The sequence below is a fragment of the Bemisia tabaci genome, chromosome 6 (genome assembly GCF_918797505.1).
Source record: "Bemisia tabaci chromosome 6, PGI_BMITA_v3".
Taxonomy (NCBI): Eukaryota; Metazoa; Arthropoda; class Insecta; order Hemiptera; family Aleyrodidae; genus Bemisia; species Bemisia tabaci.
The window spans coordinates 41,671,408-41,692,325 of NC_092798.1; the positions used below are offsets into that span (position 1 = coordinate 41,671,408).

The window sequence follows — 20,918 nt, forward strand, 5'->3', positions numbered from 1 at the left end:
TTTGGAATACGATGAACTTTTGGAAGTCTTAAATTTTTGGCAGGATTGAGCTGATGAGCTAGCTATAACTAATAACTCATTTTTCTTGAAAAAGGGAGGAAAGTCAATCGTATTAATTCCTCCCAATAGTTATGAAAAAAGTGAACGATCATTTTCGAGAGAATATGGTGGCGAGCGAATATTCTAAAGGAAAATCATAGAAAAGTCCAAAGAGTAATGATGCTGAACATTTTTCTTTTTAAGGAAGGAGAAAAGAATTGATTAAAACCGCGTGTCTAATTGAAAATAAGATACAATTAAATTTGAATACATATTGAAAAAAAACTGTGAACTTGCTTGGCGATGCGACTTTCATTCCCAGAGAAGCATAAGAAATTGAATAAAAAAAGCTTGTCCTTTTTGAATTTTTCAATTTCACGACATTAACGACATTAACGTGAAAATTTTGTTGAAAAGATCGCAACAAATTGAGGGGAAGGATTTTCTCCGCATTACACGAATCAATCGATAGAAAACAACCAAATTGAATTAGATGCATTGGGACAGAGTACCTAACATCAACACAAAGCAATCCTAGAATTTTGTAGAAAAATTCTGACAATATTGAGAAGAGAAAAAGTTGAGATGAAGTTACCGGTAAATGAAGGATGTCCTCAAGCCTCAGCAGGGTGGCGCCTTGACGGAATTTGTGGTACTCGAGAAATTCATCGTCGCTCAGATATTTTTCTTGAAGCACTCTGTTGGGAACAAACACGAAAAGGAATGTTAGTGACTCCATTTGCGGTAAATTTTGACGGTTAAATATACCTGTCTCCGGAACAATTATCGTGTAATTTTACCAGATTTTATTTTTGGTGACGTGATGCCGTTTCATAATTGAATCGGCTCCTGTTAGATGGGCGTAAATCCAAAACTTCAAGAGCCCTGGCTTTCTTTGATCATGCAGAACGCTGAGGCTCATGAATTGTAAGACTTACACCCATCTGACAAAAACCGATTTAATTAGTCATTAAAGGAGTGTAAAGATAACAATTAAAAAACAATCCGGTAGATAGAACCCATCATACATCGGCGACATTCCCTGCACAAACCTGAAACATATTTTGAGTGACCTCGTATCTCTGCTGCAAATGACTGGTAGAAGTTGGACGACTGGACTAAATTTTTTGAAGAAAGCTCTCAGAACATGGGTACATTTATAAAAACACCTTTAGGCGGTTGGAAATGAATAGGAGATGTGGCGTTCCTGAGAACAAATTTCCGGAAAAACTACATAATTTCTGCTGAACTCTGTACAAATGATGTAATTCTGTGCTTACTCCCTCTCCGAAATTTCATATCAAAACTATGAGACGCTGAGAGAATGGACTTATAAGCTACAAAATGATTATCATTTACTGGTTTATTGTTTGATTATCGGTACCATCCAATCTTCTGAGAGAAGATCTTGGCGGTACTAACAAGGGGAACTTACGGACCTGCCGCCTCCGATTGGGCTGAATTTTTTTTTACAGACTCTATGGACCAATTCTAGAGGTCAATTTGAGCCGTTTTCCCGAATGCGCAATAGGAAGGGCGTAAAAAATTCCCAAAAGTTGCGTTTTCGGCGTGTGATTTGGTCGTGCGGCGCGTGGCAACACTGAAGCAGCCTCTAGTACCGCTTTATCGGCCTGAAAGTTTCAGCGGAGTTCGGAGCCCTACTGCACACGTACTGGTTCCATGATAGTGATGTCCCGGGTTCGATCCTCGACTTTTTATTTTCCGCATGATCACGTAACATTTTATTTTTAATTCTTCATCCGCATTTATAAATCAAGCAGTTCCGATCACTATCCCCCCCTCCCTCATTGTACGTACATTTTCCCCCGATATTTATTCACATTGGCCACATATAATCGTATGAAACTTCATTGATATAAATTAATGAATTAAAAAGCAAAGGGCTAAAATAATGTGTTTCTTGGTGACCCTTGCATGCACATGGGTTTGGGGTTGCTCTTCGATTTATTTACACATTACATATTTTTCCAGGAAAACATTTGAAGATAATGTAGTAACAAATAAGGTTTTCTTTTGCTTTTTAATGCATTAATTTATATCAATGAAGTTTCATACGATTATATGTGGCCAATGTGAATAAATATCGGGGGAAAATGTACGTACAATGAGGGGGGGGGGGATAGTGATCGGAACTGCTTGATTTATAAATGCGGATGAAGAACTAAAAATAAAATGTTACGTGATCATGCGGAAAATAAAAAGTCGAGGATCGAACCCGGGACAACACTATCATGGAACCAGTACGTGTGCAGTAGGGCTCCGAACACCGCTGAAACCTTCAGGCCGATGAAGCGGTACAAAAGGCTGCTTCAGTGTTGCCACGCGCCGCACGACCAAATCACACGCCGAAAACGCAACTTTTGGGAATTTTTTACGCCCTTCCTATTGCGCATTCGGGAAAACGGCTCAAATTGACCTCTAGAATTGGTCCATAGAGTCTGTAAAAAAAAATTCAGCCCAATCGGAGGCGGCAGGTCCGTAAGTTCCCCTTGTAAGACCATAGTTGGACAGCGTCAAACAGAAGGGAACCAAACCACATCAACAATTGCTTGATTCAATTGGGCAATTTAATTTTTTATATGAAAACGGTTGTGCGGAGTTTTGTGCGACTTGCGGTAAATTTTCTGCATAGTATGACGCACGCAAATTCCTTAAAATTTTCAAAGGAATTTACACGAACGTCCGCTTGTAAAAAATTAAATTGCCCAATTTTTGGCAATAGATGATATGGCTTGGTTCCTTTCTGCTAAACGCGGTCCAGTTGTAAATGATGATCACCTGTATGGTCTTTGTTTTTCTGAAATTATTATGTGGGGAAAAGTTGAGAAATAAAACGTTGTGGTGAAAGTAAACTTTTTGTATACTTGACAAGTTGACACTCACATTTATCTGAAAAATATCGGTTTTTTTTTCCAATTTTACTTGAAATGAAGAGGGATGATGTACGTAAGAATGAGTAACGGTGTTACGAAATGTTTCATGTATACCTAATGTTCACGACCCTACTCACGCCTGGAGTAACTGGTCTAACTCAAAACCTTCGGTAAAAGATACCAACATACAGAGCATGTTTTAAAGGGGCTGCCGTCCTTGTAAAAATACTGGGAGAAAAAAGTCGGTTAAATGACCAACTTTTCGAGTAAGTTTACGTAGGTTTCAATAATTCAGCAAACGTACTTACTTTCGATCAGAATGAAATGACCGAGTATTGAAGGAAAATTGAAAAAAATGTATGTTGAAAGGTAGAAACTTATTTGCTGGAGGACGGCAAAATATCGAGAATGTACGTATGAGTGATACTGCAGGGAGAATTTGTGGATTTATGATCCTTTTCCATTTTGTTTTTATTTTATTTAGTGTCATGCATTTGATGAGCTGATCATTCATAATTGAACATCAATCACTTAGGGTGACGAGACAGCAGTACAGTGCAACACCGAGCACAATTTAGGAACATGTCACTGCCGCCGAATGAGTAGAATTATGGGATGGCAGACATACCTTCGTATTTGTCCGTATTCGTTCAGGTACGCATCAAACTGGTCCAGGTATTTATCTTTGAAAATTTGACCTGCAATCAAAGAAGAAAATATTTATTAGAGTACTTTGCATTGCAAAAGTGGGCAAAATGTCAATGAGATGAATGAGCAGATACAACCTTTAAGGTCTAAAGCATGTCCGTCGGTATTAATGGAACACTGACAGCATTCGTTGCGGTCAAACCGGCGCGGCGTTCGATTCACACCAACATGTTTCAAATATTCGAAAATTGTTGATTATTATTTGAATGAAAACGGATTGATCAAATCTGGATGAAATGTTTTATGACGTTTTTCACCCTGGAGAAAATTGCTGCATTTGATTGGCAGGAAGATTTTCACCCATAATATGCGGAGCGGAGCTTTTACTCCTCTACAAATAAATCAAAACATTTTTATCATTATTTATCGGAATTCTTTCATTTTATATTCATTCAAGTACGTTTAGGGGGTTTTACTTTCTACAAATCAATACCTCGAATCGAAGAGTAAAGTTTTTATCTGCCGCTTTTCACCCGTATTATTGGATATTACATATGACCTTAAAATGTTAAAGTGCATTCTTCGGACAAATATCTACTTTCAGCGGCTCTGTTCTGTTTGAAAATTTAAAAATTCATGAGAAAATCAAAGCAATTCCAATTTAAGACATGCTTGAATTCACCTCAATGTCTTCCAAATTACTTTCAATACTTCACGAATTCATATCTAAAACTGATTAATTTGTTTACTACACGGTCGCATGAGAACCAAATTAGAAAAAACTCAGTTTTCAGCGAGAAAATTTCTTCCCACTGAATATCTTCCAAAAAGTGACAACCCCGCCAATAGCTAATTACAAAACCCCAGTCGCTAACTGCTCGACATTCCTCCATGTATTGTTTATGTTCTCCCCGTAATAATTAGCATACTGACTCCATACACATCCATCGATGTCAAGTTTAAGCTTGATCGAACTGAAACAGTTCTGCGAAATGAATTATTATGCATCGCAGTTGCACATTGCGGCAACAGCGTGGGCACCGAACTTGTAGCCCTGATGTGTTTTAGGTGTCCTGTTGGAGAAATGTTTTATGGGCCAGCTTTTTCGCGTTTTCTGACGACTGGATCGCGCTTCTTTTGTGGGCCAACGTGTTGGGTGCAGACTGCGTCGGGTATTTTTCTTCTTTTTCTCGCGCCAAATATATCATTGAGAGTATTTCCTCCCGCAATTCATTCTGACATTCGAGGGCTTTGCTCCCTGGTGTCCATGATCAGCTTCCTAAAGTATACCACTGAGCTCAATTTTTCCGATGCGCAGACAAGATATTGTAAATTGGTGCAATTTTCTGTTTCTCAAAGGTAACTGTCAATGAGAAAAGAGACCTCAGTGCCGAAAAAGAAGCCGTCTAATACGAAAATGAGACACTTAGAAGTGAGGGGTGTCAGGGTAGGGGTCTAAAGCGCCTCATTTGGCGAATGCCTTATTGCGAGTGCGGAAAGTGGAGGTAGGGTCACGTACAGCAAGAAAGAGGGGTCAAAAACTCAAGGGGAAAAAATCCTTGAAGTATTGTATGGACGGCCACGAACTAAAAATTCAACCAATGGGACAATTTCATGCGGGAGTATTTAATGATATTTTCAGCGCGAAAATACCACCCAAAGTTGTCAAATCGAACTGATATTATGATGGTTTGACGTTAACAGTTCAAACCAAGTTTAAACTTCCTGCTGAACAATGCGACGGAGAATTATTGTCACATGGAAATGACACATTTTTAGACCATCTGACAAAACTGTCTAGTTATCAGTTTTTTTAGTTCATAAGTGCAGTGCGACGATGAATGAAACCCTTTGCCGATTAGATATCGATTTTTGAAAGAGACATGTAATGTTCCAGCCAGGTGTGCCTTAAGTTGTAAGCCCAAGTTGATTGGTGTCCCCGAACTTTTGATGCGACGGTGTGCATAGAAACTAACATAAATCGGTCACAAATCGCGTTCAATGATAATATTCTTTGTCACTAATGATCAGGTACGAAAGCTTGTATTCTTATTTATTTAATATTTATTTAAAATAAAATAAAACATCTGAGTAAAATCGGTTCCAGGTGATAAACTAAGCATTGAGCATGTTTAGTCAGTCAGAATGCGAACTAAATGACAGGTTTGTTGATTAAAGAGAAACACTTGTAAAAACTGATTTAATTGAAATTTTTGAAACGATTTTTTGTCAAGAATGACGTCAGTAAACGACCTAAGTTCGTTTCTATAATAACCCTGCTCCTTTTACGTTAATTTGCATGACATGTATTAACCAAAACTTTATAAATCAATCACAAGCAAAACATATGTTATGACAAACAGTATATGTATACTACCGCGCAAGTAAAAACGCCGAATGAACATTTGAGAGTTGCCTCCTAAAAAAATGTTTATTTTTGAGGGGACTGATGTACATTTTTTCTTGAAATTTTCAGATATTTTAGATGTGACTACGAATGAAACTCTCTGAAAATTTGGAAGGAAAATATTCACAGATTTCCAGAAAGTTTGTGACCGTCTGAAGGTTCATACGGCGTTTTTCCTTAACAGGACTGTATGAGGATGCAATGTCTTTTGATTTAAACCTTTATTTGATTTATTTTAGGTATCTCTGGCGCTATGTAGCTGAGGATATAAAGACCATAGTTCTAAAGAACGGTGGCTTGACATGGATTTTCCATCGATTATAATTTAAATTTAAAAGACCAGGGCTTACATAGACCAGCTGCCATGATAAATAAATTGGTCACTGCATGGCTGACTTTCCTTAGTTTCAGTGTCATAAAAGCGGTAAGTGCCATTTTCTCTGATACTTCGGCTTTTTGATCAGTGTCAATTTCTGGCTTCATGGGACTCCGACGTAGAAATTTAGACACAGCGCCGATTAGAAATTCATCGATTTTCTTTCGTATGTCTGGATGAGACACATGTTTTTGCCACCTGAGAACGGGAAGGTATACGAGAGGGGGACAGAGGTCCAAAAACATCCTAAGTGGCATTCAAACATTACAAAGCAATCGGCAAAAATCGCGAATCAAGAGAAGATCGTATGATTAATTTTATTTGAAAAAACGTATTTTCACAAATCTACGGAGATTTCAAGGACGTTGCATTTTTGTTTTGTTTTGTTTTCCTCGTTTGATCAATCAAGTTACATATGATTTTTATTTCATTTTAGGCTCAAGTGAAAGACAAAAATCCATTCTTGGCAGCCATCAAATCGCCGCACTATGTGGACAAGACGGGTTTCATCGAGTATTTCAACGACGCATTCGTCTCTCCGATTTTTTTCACAGCTCCCTCCGGTTTTGGAAAAACGACCAACTTACTCATGCTCAAAGCCTTCTACGAGATAAACACTTCCGAAAACGGAACCATCTTGAAAAAGGAAGAGACAGAAAACTATAAAATTTTCCAAAGAGTGAGGAACATTACTTCAGCAAGAGCCGCTTTAACACTGATTGACGATGAAAAATTCTTTAACTCAAATTTTGGAAGCTTACCCGTCATCCATCTTTCCTTCAAAAACATCCTGCTCGACCCTTTTGAGGTCTTCATAGACAGCCTAAAACAACTTATGATCCAGGCGTTCAAAGCTCACCCTTACCTAAAAGTTTCAACAAATCTAACGTTAGAAGAAAAGACACTATTCGGCAAATTTTACAATGCTGTGGTGCGGGGCGACAGACACATCGAAAACAGTGGTGGAACCCTGGTCAAACTGTTGAGCAAACACTTCGGGAAACCGTGTCTCTTGCTGATCGATGATTTCGACGCACCAGTCATCACACTATTCACGAATGGTTCAGCGGATGAGGCCTACGTGATGAAGAGATGGACAAATTTTATAAACAATCTATTTTCGGATAAAAAGGCGGTTAACAGAATCTTTCTGACTGGGAAAACGCGCTTGGCCGAAATCTACACACCACCCGGCGTGAAACACTATCAGTTCGGCCTCCACGCTGGTTTGACCAAATTCTTTGGTGTCAAAGGACCTGAGGTGCGGGGTCTGACCAGAAACATCTGGGTTCTGTTCCAGCTGAATGCATTTTACAAAGGCTTCACGGTGCCTAACACCACCTACTGCATATTTGACCCAGTGACCGTGACAGAAATTTTGGAAGGTCGTAACCATACTCGCGTTCTTGATTCTGTTGAGTTTCTTAGGCAGGTCCTTCATTTTAAAGAGGTCAGAGATAAAATAGAACTTGCAGTTCGTTTGGATTCATTTTCGATCACTGCACCGAAAAAAACCGACCAGGTGAAGTGTATTGTAACATTGAGGCAAATCTTTCAGCTCGCTAGCGCCGATTCTGAACTTGAGTTGTACGAGCCTGATTGGAACTGCTTGTTCTACTACCTCTTTGAATTAGGCTACTTCAGAGTTTCCACCATAAAGGGTTCCAACCTGACATTGGACCTACCCGACGTGGCCGCTCACGATTCCTTAGGTGCTCTACTGGAGAGGTATTGGCTTAATCATCTGCACACCACTAAGATCATCGCATCTGACTACGTTGAGGCGTTCATGAGTCTAACTTACAAGAACTCTACGCTGGACACGTTTGCAAACAAAGTTGCGATGGTCTTCAAAGAGTCTCCTCATCGTCCAAACTCCGAGGCTGATTTGCGGTCGCCGCTTTTTACATTTTTGGCCACCAGAATGCATAAGTACCCTACTTTGCAGCTCAACTGTAGCGAGAACTCGAGTGAAGGGTACACGGACCTTCAGGCTGTTACACAGCGGAAGGATCACTCGGTCAAGAGGATCGCTTTGGAGTTCATGTATAATAATTGTAATAAAGAGAGGTTTGCCAAGTTTGTCAAGACGAAGCCTTATTGGGAGCAATTTAGCCCGGTCAAAAAAGATCAGGAACAGCTAAGGTGTCTCATCATTGGCATATGTCTGAGCGAAAAAGACGAGTTTGAATTCACGTTCGTTTATCATAGTCAGAAGCATGATAACGCGTACAAGGTATTTAAGAAAATCAAGACGTGGAAATCAAAGAAAAGGTACACATGAAATGATTTTTAAAAGACCGACACAAAAACGATGATAAAATGCTGCTCATTTTCTAAAGGCAGGAACAAGAGCGATCGAGAAACCGATTATGCAGATTTAAGGAAAAACCCTTCGGAAAACGTAAAGAATGCCGCTCTTGAGTTCTTTAGTGTGACCCATGATTTCTGACAATTTCATCTTATCAAACAGTCAAAAAACCGAGACGGATTCAAAATCCATAACTACACAAATAATAAAATTAAGGGTTTGATGATTTTGACTCGGCTGACCCACATTGGTGATGCACAGCATGCTCATTGGAGTTGTACTTCTAACTAATTTGATGCTCCAATATGTTGGATTTCAGCTTACATACGTTCGCTGTACAGCACCATTAATTATGCGCACAACATCAATTTGGGTTGGCTGAATCAAAATAATCCGACCCTTTTCTTTAGTGTATCTACTAGCCAATCTATGAAAGCAAGTTAAAGAGGCTTCTCTTTCAGGTCCTCCATTAGGACGAAAACACCAACCCATTTGTAAATATCGGAAGATGCAACTATTTTAACACGCAGGATATGTTTTTGCATATTCGATCAGAATAAAGGCGAACAATGCTCCTATCCACAGAGCATAGTTCAAAGTGAGCAATAAAGTGTGATTCTCTTGATTTCCAACAACTAGGCAACTGTTTCGACGCGTGGGAGCTATTTTAGCCTACGCGTCGAAATGAAGGCAAACAAGGCTCTGTCCCGCAAACCGTGCTTAAAAGCGATTATAACTGCGATTACTGACTTTCCTATCTGTGAGCGGTAATGGAAAAACACATCCTGTGAGTGGGAGTAATGATGTATGATGTTGTGCACAAGTTTGTATAACTTTGACTAAAATTTTGGTTGAAATGAAAGACATTAACAAAAAAAACATAAACAATTTTATTCACTTTTCACCACATTCTTATTCCCTAAAATCGTTGATTTCGATAACAACTCAACTCTGGAATTTTAAACGTTTCATTCCTGTTTTTTGACGAACTTTTCTAAACAAAATACTTTCTGAAGTTTGAAATGGATTTTTCCTATCTTTACTACTTTGATAGTAACGCACTTATTATTTGTCTGTCACAAAATTTAGTTCCTTAAAGTTGGGTCGTTTTCAAACTCAACGATTCTATGCACGTTGTTGGTGCTTCATCACAGTACAGGTGCCACTGGTTGCCAGTTCTCCAAAAAATAGTGCCCGCGGACGTGGGAAATTTGCAAATGCGGGCATATTAAGCTGCACAAATTGATTATGAAATAGTGGTTTTTGGATTTTCCTGACGTAATTAACGGATTTTCGAGCGATTTTACATGTTAAAGGGCTACTCAGAGAACTGCATCTCTTGAAAGCGACAACAGTAGCAACACAGCAACTCTGCGTAGTAATAGACACATTTTTGTACCATCTGAAAAAATTGATTGGTTTTTAGTTACACATCAAAAAAGGCGATGTGCCTGAAAATGAAATGACCCACTGATTAGATTACGATTTTTAGAGGAGATATAGGATGATTCGATTTGTGAGCATATTTTGTCTCGGCGGCTTAAAGTAGTTTGCTTTCAACACCCGTAAAACACGCGAAAATCGGTTGTGCTTCATTCAGTTTGCCGTCCAACATTACGTGTTTTCAATTTCACTGAAAAAGCAAAAGAACTTGAATTCAAACTCATTTCGAATCAAAACTGCATTTGTGTAAACTAATTTAACCTGCGTGATTACTGAATTCAATGAAAATGAATGTTGAGACTGATGATAATGTAACACGAAACAACAACTAAATGTTCGAGTCGTCGGAGGGAAAAGTTCGTGAGAGATTTGTTGCATTCTGACTTCTAAAATGTATTCATGCCGAAAAAGTTCTATATGCAAGTAAATTGCATTAGTGTTTAGGTTCCTTTAAATCCCCGCCATCAAATAGTGCTTCCAAATTCTGAACTGCAAACAAGAACCAAACTACTGCCAATCGATGCGTTTGTAAGGAAGATATACAAACCTACTGACGAAAAATCAAATCAATGAAGCTCACTCTAAACTTAACAACTATTTTATCCCATTCGTTCTACAAATAAATTGTATCATCTGATAATCTCCTTTCTTTATCAAATGTGATGGGTAACTTTTTGTGCAGATAAAGGAAAGCATTTTGTGAGAAAAAAAGAACAAAATATATGAATGAACGATTCCTAGTTTAAACAGCATTGCATTCATCAGCTATCATGCTTACGACATTAGGCATAGCATGGCTGATTTTCTGTATCATAAAAAAGGTAAGGTTATTTTTCCGTACAATTTGACTAGAGGAACGGGGTGGAAATGGAAGGGGGGATTTGTGTTAATAAATCCAGAATTGCATTTACAGAAGCACAAATTACACAAAAAACAGTGTATTTCCTTTCTAATTTTCTGGTGCAAAACGGAAGTAACTGACTTTGCTTTCTACTGACGCGTGCAATCTTAAAATGATAAAACGGATATGCATATTTAAAAATATAAAAAACAACATTTTGGGAAGACAAAAAAGAGGACCATTGAAAAATTACAGTCCTGATTGTATTTAAACATCTTCAGCAAATGACAAAGCATAAATGTATTTTCAATAGAAAAATCCTTCATTATAAAAGAAAGAACTTGGAAGAAAGAAGGACATAGGACTTCAACTTTCCAAATAGGATTATTCAGTTCCATTAAACTGAAAGTTATTTTACTGTAAGTTGCTATCTTACAGCTAAGCAGGTGGTGGCTATATCCAAAAGAGTTGACTCTCATTTCGACAGGTATATTTTTGGTAATCTTCAAAGGTAATCTTGTTTTGACAAATTTTTTTTGTTAAAAATAGAAAACATATTGTTACCGTGCAAGTTGGATTTTTTTATTTGATCGATCAAATTTCAGCTATTTTTTAAATTTCCTTTCAGGCTGAAATGAAGGATATAAATCCATTCCTGGCGGCTATCAATTCCCGTTCTACGTGGACAAAACGGGCCTCATTGAGTATTTCCACAACACATTCGATCACCCAATTTATTTTACTGCTCCTCTCAGTTTTGGTAAAACCACCAACTTACTTATGCTTAAAACCTTCTACGACATTAACATTTCTGAAAATGGAACCATCCTGAAGAAAGAAGAGACAGAAAACTATGAAAGTTTCCAGAGGGTGAAAAACATCACCACAGTAAGAACCAATCAAACGCTGGTGGACGAAGACAAATTCTTTGACTCAAATTTCGGGAGTCAACCTGTCATCTATCTCTCTTTTAAAGACATCCAACTTGACTGCATTGACAGCTTGAAACTACTTATGATCAATGCGTTTAAAACTCGCCCATACCTAAAAATTTCAGAAAAGCTGACATCAGAGGAAAAGATACTATTCGGAAAATTTTTCAATGCTGAAGTGAGTGGGGAGCACCTTATCGAAAGCAGTGGTGGTACTCTGGCCAAACTGTTGAGCAAACACTTCAAAAAGCCTTGTATCCTATTAATCGATGATTTCGATGAACCGGCCGTAAAATTACTCACAAATGGGTCAACAGGCGAGGAGCATAATCTAAAAATAATCAGAAATTTTGTAAACGGCCTTTTCTCGGACAAAAAAACAGTCAATAGAGCGTTTCTGACGGGGAAGACGCGTTTGGCAGGCATGTACACGCCACCCAGCGTCACACACTACCAATTTACCCTTCACTCAGGCATCACTAACTTTTTCAGTGTGGCAAACACTGAATTAAGTGGATTGACCATGAATGCTACAGTTCTGGTCCGGCTGTTCGTGCTGAAAGATTTTTACAAAGGTTTCACGACGGTGAACTCAACCTACACTTTATACGATCCAAAAACTGTTACAGAACTCCTAGAGAGTCGTAACCATTCTCGTCTTCTTGACTCAGTGGAGTTCCTAGCGCAAGTGCTTGACGACAAAGAGGTCAGAGATAAAGTGGAGCTTGCGATTAGAACTTGGCGTGAGCCTTCATCGTTTTATATCACTGCCCCAAAAGAAACTGATCACGAGAGGTGTGCGGCTACCTTGCGGAAAATTTTCAAGCACAATGCCTCCAAGTCCGGGTTGGAGTTGGACAAACCTGATCGAAACTGCCTATTCTACTACTTGTTCGAACTGGGTTACGTTACTTTCGCGGTTTCCGAACAAATCGGGTCGGAGTTCAAGCTGGAAGTGCCGGACTTGGCAGCTTACTATTCTTTAGGCTTTCAGCTGGAGAGGTTTTGGCTGGGCCACCTCCACACCACCAACGCCACCGCCAAAGACTTCGTCGAGACGCTCATGAATTTAGACTGGAGGGTCTCGTCTTTCGAAGCGTTCGCCGACAGCGTAAAGATGGTGTTCAAGGAGTGCCCACACCCTCCAACCTCCCGGGAGGATCTACGCTCACCACTGTTCACGTTTCTGGCCACCAGAGTGCGGGATTATCTGCTTTTGGAGCTTAGGTGCGGTGATGATCCGGACAGCGGGCTAGTGGACCTTTTCGCCGAGACGCGGCGTTCGGCGGATCATGCGCGAAACGATGTCTTACTTGAGTTTGTGCTTAGTAACTGTACAAGGGAGGATTTTGATAAAAACAATAGAACAAAAAGCTGGGTGGAATTCATAAAAACCGTTGATCCCGAAGAGTATACTCATAATAAGGAGTCGCTGATGTTTCTTGTGGTTGAGATTTGTTTTAACGGAGACGACAGTTTAGAGTTCGCTTTCAGTCACGCTAGTAAGAACAGTATTAAAGCGCACTATGTATTTAGGGAAATCAACCGATGGAAGTCATAAAAAATGAAAGGAGTACACCTATCTGCCGACTGATTATTGAAATTGATAGACAAAGCGATGAACAAAGGAGACACAGTGAGTATGGGAGCGATCCAATTAGTTGAAATGAGTGGTTTCCATAGACTAAGGAAGAAAATGATGGAATAATTATTGGATCTCTCGTGGGTTAGTCAGTCTATTGCCTACCTCTTTTGGCCATTGTGCCCACCCGCTTCAACCAATAGGATCCTTCCATATCCCTTATTTCTTCTTTGTCTATAGCTTTGCCGATCAATTTGAATAATCGGCCCATTGGTTGAATAAGAGAGAGAAATCTCTGTCCCTTGAAAAGTGGTTTCAAAAGCACAAGAGAGCGTGTTCCTCCTTCATTTTGAGTGGGTATGCAGCTATTTTGACGAATGGGTGCCTACCCGTTCGAATGAAAGCAAACATTGATCCGACCTGTAGAACGCAGTTTGAAGCGAGCAACAAGATTTGACCTTCATTTGGATGGATATGTAAAAACGCATCCGACGCTTAGAAATATTTGCATCCTCAGTTGCTCCCTTGCCTACTTATTTAACGTTCTGCGAATATCAAATGCCGCCTCCCCACTTGAAAAAGGAAGAGTATCTTGGTATGCGGTTTTAGAGGATACTTTTTCAAGCTTTTCTTAAAATTTTGGGGACTTCGAATCAATACAACGCCACTTCCAAAAACTTAGAGGGAATATGTTTTGGGGAATTTTTTTATACTTTTTTACAATACAAGCTAAAGAAAAAGTGTAACTTAGTAAAAATGGTGGTTTTTAAAAGATCAATGACCATGATATTCTGCTTATCTTTAATTGGAAAACTTGAAAAATAAATTACATTCATTCTTTCGATAACAGTGTTTTTAGTCGCTACTACTTCACCTACTACACTACCTCACCAACTTTCCTTCAGTTCATCTATACTTATTATTCACTAACTTTTATAAAAGTCAAAATCAGTCCTGAAGTAAATGACTGCCAAGTATTTTTATTATTCGATACATCATTTTTGTCAATAATTGAAAAGGACACATTTTTAGACCATCTGACAAAGCTGATGGATTATCAGTTTCTTCATCTCAGAGGGCCATGATGTGACGAAACATACTTGACCGATTAGAATTCGATGTTTGAGGGAGATATTACATGCTTCAATCGTGCGTATTTCAGTTATGGAAGCGCTACGTATGGATAACTTGCTTTCATCATGATGATGTGCGCGAAAGCTAGGAAAAAATGGTTGTGTTCGTGCCTCCTTCAGTTTTGCTGTAAAAAATATGATATTTTTCATTCCGTATGAACAGGTAAGAGAGCGTAAACTACTTCTTTTTCCAATCAAAACTCCCTTTGAGAAAAAATTGATTCTTGAAGATCAACTGAATAAATATGATTTTTTTGGTTATTAAGAATAAAACCGAAAACATTTCAATTCATTAGAAAAATTTTTGAACATGTTTTACGGTTGTGGCTTTTAGAATTTTTTACCGAAGCTTTTACGTTAAAGATTACTGCTACGTTGAACGATTGAGCAACGGCAGTGGTGAGTAATGAAGTTTATTTTACTTTGGCACTACAAACAAAAACCAAAATTTTGTAAATTAATCCACGAGCAAGAAATAGTCAATGATTAAAGTCCCCATCAGTTTTTTTCAGCCTGCATTCTAAGCAATGTGATTGCGTGTGGAAGACAGGAAGTCTATTTTAGGGCAAAAAAGATTTTGAAACATGCAAGGGATTTTTATAATTTAGAGTTTGATTCTTAGATTCTTTAAAATTGCAAACTATTATATTGGAAGCGAAAAACTTTTTTGTAATTCCCTGGGTTTCAAGGTGCGCCTGTTTCTTCTCGCCTGTTGAATGTTGGATCTGTTGGTTTGCTGCATATGAAGGAGGCCCATGGATATTTCCTTGTATACTTAATTTCTATTTTGAGGACCTCAACTTGCACTAACCAAGTGCCATGATTACGAAACTAAGCATGGTATGGCTAACACTCAGTGTTATGGAAGCGGTAGGTTCCTTTTTCTGTAATAATTGGCCGATATGTAATGAATATTAGCCTCCATGTTGGCGAGCTTTCTATCATCAGCACAAATTTTAAATTAAGAGGAAACCAAAGTATTATGCGGCATACGTTCGTGCAATTTTTGAAATAGACTTTGTACGCTGCTTTTTTGGACGAAGTGAAAACTTGTCCTTCGATTTTTAATTTTTATTTATAGTATGAGGGAATAAATTAATGGAAGGAATATCTCAAATCATGTAAAAAGCCTTTCGTGGGAAAGAGATCTGTAACCACAATAAGATTCATCACCAGTTATTAAATCGTAATTTTTCTGGTTACTGCCTCAAGAGAAACGCATGTGTAGGAACAAAACTGCTCAGCTTGAGTACTTCAACATGGTTGAAATACTGAATTATTCAGTTCTGAAATCAGCGTAAAGATTGTATAACTGCAACTTCATTTACTTGAAAGTGAAAATGCAAAAACAGAGAGAGCGAGCTGGCGTCCTTTTTCTCCGAAGATTACACTTTCTGGCACCCAGTATGCTTGCGTGATTTGGATAAACAATTACCTAATGACCGTATACCTTAATTCAACTCAAAACATGAGACTTTTGAGAGGAGGCGGCTCCAGCAGAACACGAATTTAAAACTTTGAAAAATGAGTTTTTCCGCAGTTATTTTGCTGTTCACAACGTTTTCAATCAACGTCCTCATTAAAAGTAGCAGGGTCTAAAACCTTAAAGTCATGCGAATATTTACAACAATACAAAAGTTTTACAATTTTTTTTAGTTGCTAGATGCATTAGCTGCCTTTTATTTGAGCTAAACTTTACCTGTTTTTTCTCAAATTTCATTTCAGACTCAACCAAAGGTGGAGGAAAATCCACTCCTAGCGGTCTTAAAGTCTCCATTCTATGTGGACAAGACCCTTTTCATCGAGGTTTTCCACGACACATTCACTTCCCCCATTTATTTCACAGCCCCCCGCGGTTTCGGTAAAACCACCAACTTACGCATGCTTAAAGCCTTCTACGAAATAAACACTTCCGAAAACGGAACCATCTTGAAGAAAGAAGACACAGAGACCTATAAAGCTTTCCAAAGGGCGAGGACCATCACCGCCACAAGAGCCGGTCGATCACCAATGGACAAATTCTTCGATTCGAACTTCGGGAGTCAACCGGTCATCTACCTTACTTTCAAAGATATCCACCACGACAGGCATGAGATCTCCATGAACAGCCTAAAATGGCTCATGATCCATGCTTTTAAGGCTCACCCTTACTTAAACACTTCAGAGAAACTGACGCCAGAGGAAAAAACACTGATTACACAATTTACCAACAACGAATTGCACAACGATACAGTCATAGAAAACAGTGGTGGCATCTTGGCCACACTACTAAGCAAGCATTTTGATAAACCGTGTCTTCTGCTCATGGATGATTTTGACGCATTGGTCATCAAGATGATCACCTATGGTTCAGGACACGAGGAACAAATTATAAACAGCGTTCAAAAGTTTTTGAACGCACTGCTTTCGGACAGAAAGATAGTCAGCAGAGCTTTGCTGACTGGGAAAACGCACTTAGCCGGTTACTACACACCGCCTGGCTTAGTGAAACACTATCAGTTTGGACTCCACTCGGTTTTAACAAAATTTTACGGGGCGAGCGTATCTGAGGCGCGGGAAATAACCAAAAACCGCCAAGTTCTCTACAAACTAAATTATGACTACAAAGGATTCACCTTGACAAATACTAATTACTCGAGATGTATTTACGACTTTGAGACGGTTGTCAAATTCCTAGAAAATCGTAACCACACTCGTGTTCTAGACTCGGTCAAATTCCTAGAGCCTGTTCTTGCAGATAAGGGGGTCAGAGATAGGATAGAGCTTGCTATCCGGATGGACCGAATTCCAATCACTTTGGCTAAAGAAACTGATCTCAAGAAGTGTTTCGTCACCATGGAAAAGATATACAAGTACGGTCAGGATCTTGTAGACTACGAAAATTATAAGGACTACAACGATGCCTATGGTATGTTCCAATCCAAACTTGACCTGCAGGATTCTAACAGGGACTGCCTGTTCCACTACTTAAATGAACTGGGTTACTTTACCGTCACTAAGAGTGATAAAGCCCACCTCACATTGGTAGTACCCGACGCGGCTGCTTACTACACGCTAGGAGCGCAGTTGGAGAGGTTTTGGGTGGGCCACCTTCATACCACCAACGTCACCGCCAGGGACTTCGTTGAGGCGTTCATAGAGCTTTCCGACGAAAAATCTACTTTGGATGATTTCGCATACAGCGTGAACATGGTATTTCTGTATTTTTTAATTATTATTCAGTGGCAGACACACCTGTGAGTTACAAGCGTTTGTTGAAAGTGAATTAAACCAGGATTTCGATCGCTCGACGTCAAGCTATCGAAATTCTCCTTGCCTATTGGTGTTTCACTTCCAACAAGCGCTTATAACTCGCAGGTGTATCTGGGCCTTTCGTCCGCAGGAAAAGGGATCTTGACCCACAGAGGCTAAGTTTTCAGTAGAGCAATGTCTACGTTTAAAATGAAAATAATTTTTGAACAAAAATATTGAAGGAGTAGGGACCTTGAATTGATTGAGAGGAGTTATTATTTTATAGTTCTGATAATAATTGATTTTCTAGGTTACATTTTGCCCTGCGGACAGATATCATTCTGAGGGTCTGAAGTTCTCACTAATCTGATTTCATCTATTCCTGTGGGATATAAAAGAATTGTCTACTGAGACTAGGGAGGATTTTCTGATAATAACGCAACTTAAAATCCGTTGTTCCTCCTTTTCATTTTATTTTTCCATATTTAAATATTTTATTTTTAATTTGATTTCATTTAATTCTTTTCCACATAGCTTTGGGTCTGGTAGTCCGCTAGGATTATTAGGGTCTTCGAATAAAATATTTTTTATCGTTATTCTATAGATAAAGATTTTATAAAATGTTTCCAATTTATTCTCACTCCTGATCCCAATTTCTATCAGGGACCTTGTAAAATCTAAAAGTATATCAAGATGCTTATATATAATTCTGAATTTTAATGATATTTGAAGAAGAATTTTAATTAATCATTTACACGTCAATTTCAAAATCATGCTCTCCTAGCACATTTGTGAGTCCAGAATATTTTGAAATATTTTAGGTGTTCAAAGAGTCTCCGCATCGACCTAACTCAACGAAGGATTTGCGGTCACCACTGTTTACCTTTTTGGCCACCAGGGTGCAGGATCACCCTGATTTGGAGATCAAATGTAGTGAAGACCAACACACCGGCCAAGTTGACATTCAAGCGGTAATGCAGCACAAGAACCCCTCCTGGCGCCAAGGAGTGGTTCTCGATTTTATGTATAATGATTGCAATGAAGCGGACTTTGCAAAACATGCCAAGACGAAACGTTACTGGAGCAGAATATTCAAAACTGTTAATATTGATACGGATGTACTGACGTCCCTCTTTGTCGGAATATGTCTCAGCGATAATGACGTTTTAGAATTCAGGTTTTTTAACACCAATAAAACACATGAACATACATACAATGTATCGAGGAGGATCAAGCATGGATGGAAGGCAAAGAAAATGTTAGAAAAAAATCACTCAAAAAATTCACAGATAAACGAGTAGGTTGCGTGTGTTATTAGAAAGAATAGTGTTCAACTTTCTCAGATTTGCGAAAAAGGACAACATTCCATCCGAACGCTTGACTTAAATTGACTTAGCTTGACTCCATTTCGTGAAGATGTATTTTTTTTCTTCTTTTTTCCTTTTTTTTTATTTTCAAAGCTTTAATAAAGACTTTTTTTCAATTTTAATTGAAAACAAATATTACCCATCTACTGGTGAAAGATTGAAGGTAACCCTATGGAGCTAAAATTAAGGGCCGATTTTATCTCTCAGTGTCAGGACGGCGCTAACACCGGTGTCAGGTAACACCCGTTTTAGCTTGACACGGCCGCTGACACCAAGACCGATTTTAACTCCCCGAATTCAGCCTGTGTCACAGGACACGCTCTCGCTAAAGACCTTCCTGCGTAAATTCGAGGTTTCGTTGGAAAATCGTGTCTGTTCACATAGTTTCTGCTGGGTTTGTTGAGGTTTGAGGTTAGTTCGTGTCATTATCAACCGTGTTTACTATTGTTGGGTTTGAGGTTAATCACGTATACTTCCTTATGCCTTGCTTGGGCGTGATGTTAGTTTTGCGTAGTTTCTCATTTTCCTTGAAACCTTTCAATATTAGAGGAAAATGGGACCTTTTGCAAAGGCCGTAAAATTTTCTATCGGTTCATTTCAAAAAAATTACAAAACAAAAAATTCTTGTGACAAAAAAGATGGGTTTAAAAAAAGCCGCGGCTAAAATTCTCACGATCAGCGACCATTTTCCTCATTTTCCTTTAAACATTTCAATCTTAGAGGAAAATGTTATAGGACCTTTTATGAAGGCCGTAAAATTTCCTATCGGTTGATTACACAAAATTTTCGAAAAAATAATTTTTGAGACCAAAAATAAGGGTTTTAGGTAAAAAGGGTGGAGACAAAAATTCGTATGATCAGTGACCTTTTTACTCATTTTTCTTTTACCCCTTGACTTTAGGGGAAAATTTTAAACGACCTTTTTATAAGAGCGTACAAATTCCTATCAGCTCATTACAAAACAATTCCAAAAATCTTTAAATCTTCACTCTGAAACTTGGCTGGAACACGTTCAGATCAGACTTGTCTAGCACCGAGCAGAGCCGCGATGCAATTCTTTGTCGTGAACCCACCCGGGATCAGCTAAACACCGGTGTCAAGGCCTGGAACACAGCTCCGGAGGCGTGTCAGCCAAACACCGACGCGCACCCCCAAACACGGGTTTGACACGCAGCGAGAATCGACATAAAATCGAGGTTTGAGCCAACACCGGTGTCAGACGCTGATACGGCTCTGACACCGTCTTGACACGGGGAGATAAAATCGGCCCTAAGAGTTCTCGTAATCTTCATCGTAATTATACTTTTTTGTCAGATTTCAATATATTTTGGAATCGACCTTTATATTTCGGCTATCAGCTGGTAATAATTCCTAAATGAGTCCACTATTTTTTACTGCAGCGAGGTGCCTTCTGAGCCCAATGAGCCTAAGCCCCTTGAGGGTTGTGCTGTGCAGTAGCCGGGAGGGGAGGAGAGGGGATGGTAAAATACTTCTTCAACTGCCCTAAAAACTTATAATAGAAATAAAAAAAATGGGCGTAATTAAGGGAGGGAAGGGTAAGAATACGCCAAATGGATTAAGATTTAAAGGGGAAGCTCGAGACGCTCCTAGAGCGACGTTAATTTTAGCTCCCATAAAAAATCCAGAGCTCAACCCAATTAACACCTCATATTCAGACGGAATGCACCATTACACCTACTATTGCTTTTCAACA

The 20,918-nt window shown here is 38.9% G+C and overlaps 4 protein-coding genes across 4 annotated transcripts in view; 3 read left to right on the forward strand and 1 right to left on the reverse strand.

The window, feature by feature from the left end:
• LOC109036419 (uncharacterized) overlaps positions 1 to 20,918 on the reverse strand; it is a 685,415-nt gene that overhangs the window by 503,980 nt on the left and 160,517 nt on the right. Inside the window, exons 5-6 of the mRNA XM_019050621.2 lie at positions 3,562 to 3,631; positions 635 to 737 (exon numbers count right to left, since the gene is read on the reverse strand). Of these exons, the coding sequence (XP_018906166.2) occupies positions 635 to 737; positions 3,562 to 3,631 (173 nt within the window). The remainder of the gene's footprint in view (positions 1 to 634; positions 738 to 3,561; positions 3,632 to 20,918) is intronic.
• On the forward strand, positions 5,463 to 9,468 carry LOC109036425 (uncharacterized). Its single transcript, XM_019050628.2, has 3 exons — positions 5,463 to 5,612; positions 6,228 to 6,412; positions 6,801 to 9,468. Exons 2-3 carry the CDS (start codon positions 6,353 to 6,355, stop codon positions 8,646 to 8,648), a joined length of 1,908 nt encoding a protein of 635 aa, XP_018906173.2. The 5' UTR covers positions 5,463 to 5,612; positions 6,228 to 6,352; the 3' UTR covers positions 8,649 to 9,468.
• LOC109036424 (uncharacterized) lies at positions 10,549 to 14,320 on the forward strand. The gene is made up of 2 exons (XM_019050627.2): positions 10,549 to 10,939; positions 11,588 to 14,320. Exon 2 carries the CDS (start codon positions 11,740 to 11,742, stop codon positions 13,450 to 13,452), a length of 1,713 nt encoding a protein of 570 aa, XP_018906172.2. The 5' UTR covers positions 10,549 to 10,939; positions 11,588 to 11,739; the 3' UTR covers positions 13,453 to 14,320.
• Positions 14,607 to 19,326, forward strand: LOC109036423 (uncharacterized). The gene is made up of 4 exons (XM_072301364.1): positions 14,607 to 14,769; positions 15,296 to 15,476; positions 16,332 to 17,798; positions 18,659 to 19,326. The coding sequence occupies exons 2-4, from the start codon at positions 15,426 to 15,428 to the stop codon at positions 19,136 to 19,138; spliced, it is 1,998 nt and encodes a 665-aa protein (XP_072157465.1). The 5' UTR covers positions 14,607 to 14,769; positions 15,296 to 15,425; the 3' UTR covers positions 19,139 to 19,326.

Excerpts from the sequence above, each read along its gene's own strand:
- LOC109036425 (XM_019050628.2), top strand. The coding sequence starts at position 6,353 with ATGATAAATAAATTGGTCACTGCATGGCTGACTTTCCTTAGTTTCAGT. Across the intron at positions 6,413-6,800 it reads GTTTCAGTGTCATAAAAGCG|GCTCAAGTGAAAGACAAAAA; the intron begins GTAAGTGCCATT and ends ATTTCATTTTAG.
- LOC109036424 (XM_019050627.2), top strand. The coding sequence starts at position 11,740 with ATGCTTAAAACCTTCTACGACATTAACATTTCTGAAAATGGAACCATC.
- LOC109036423 (XM_072301364.1), top strand. The coding sequence starts at position 15,426 with ATGATTACGAAACTAAGCATGGTATGGCTAACACTCAGTGTTATGGAA. Across the intron at positions 15,477-16,331 it reads CACTCAGTGTTATGGAAGCG|ACTCAACCAAAGGTGGAGGA; the intron begins GTAGGTTCCTTT and ends ATTTCATTTCAG. Across the intron at positions 17,799-18,658 it reads TCGCATACAGCGTGAACATG|GTGTTCAAAGAGTCTCCGCA; the intron begins GTATTTCTGTAT and ends GAAATATTTTAG.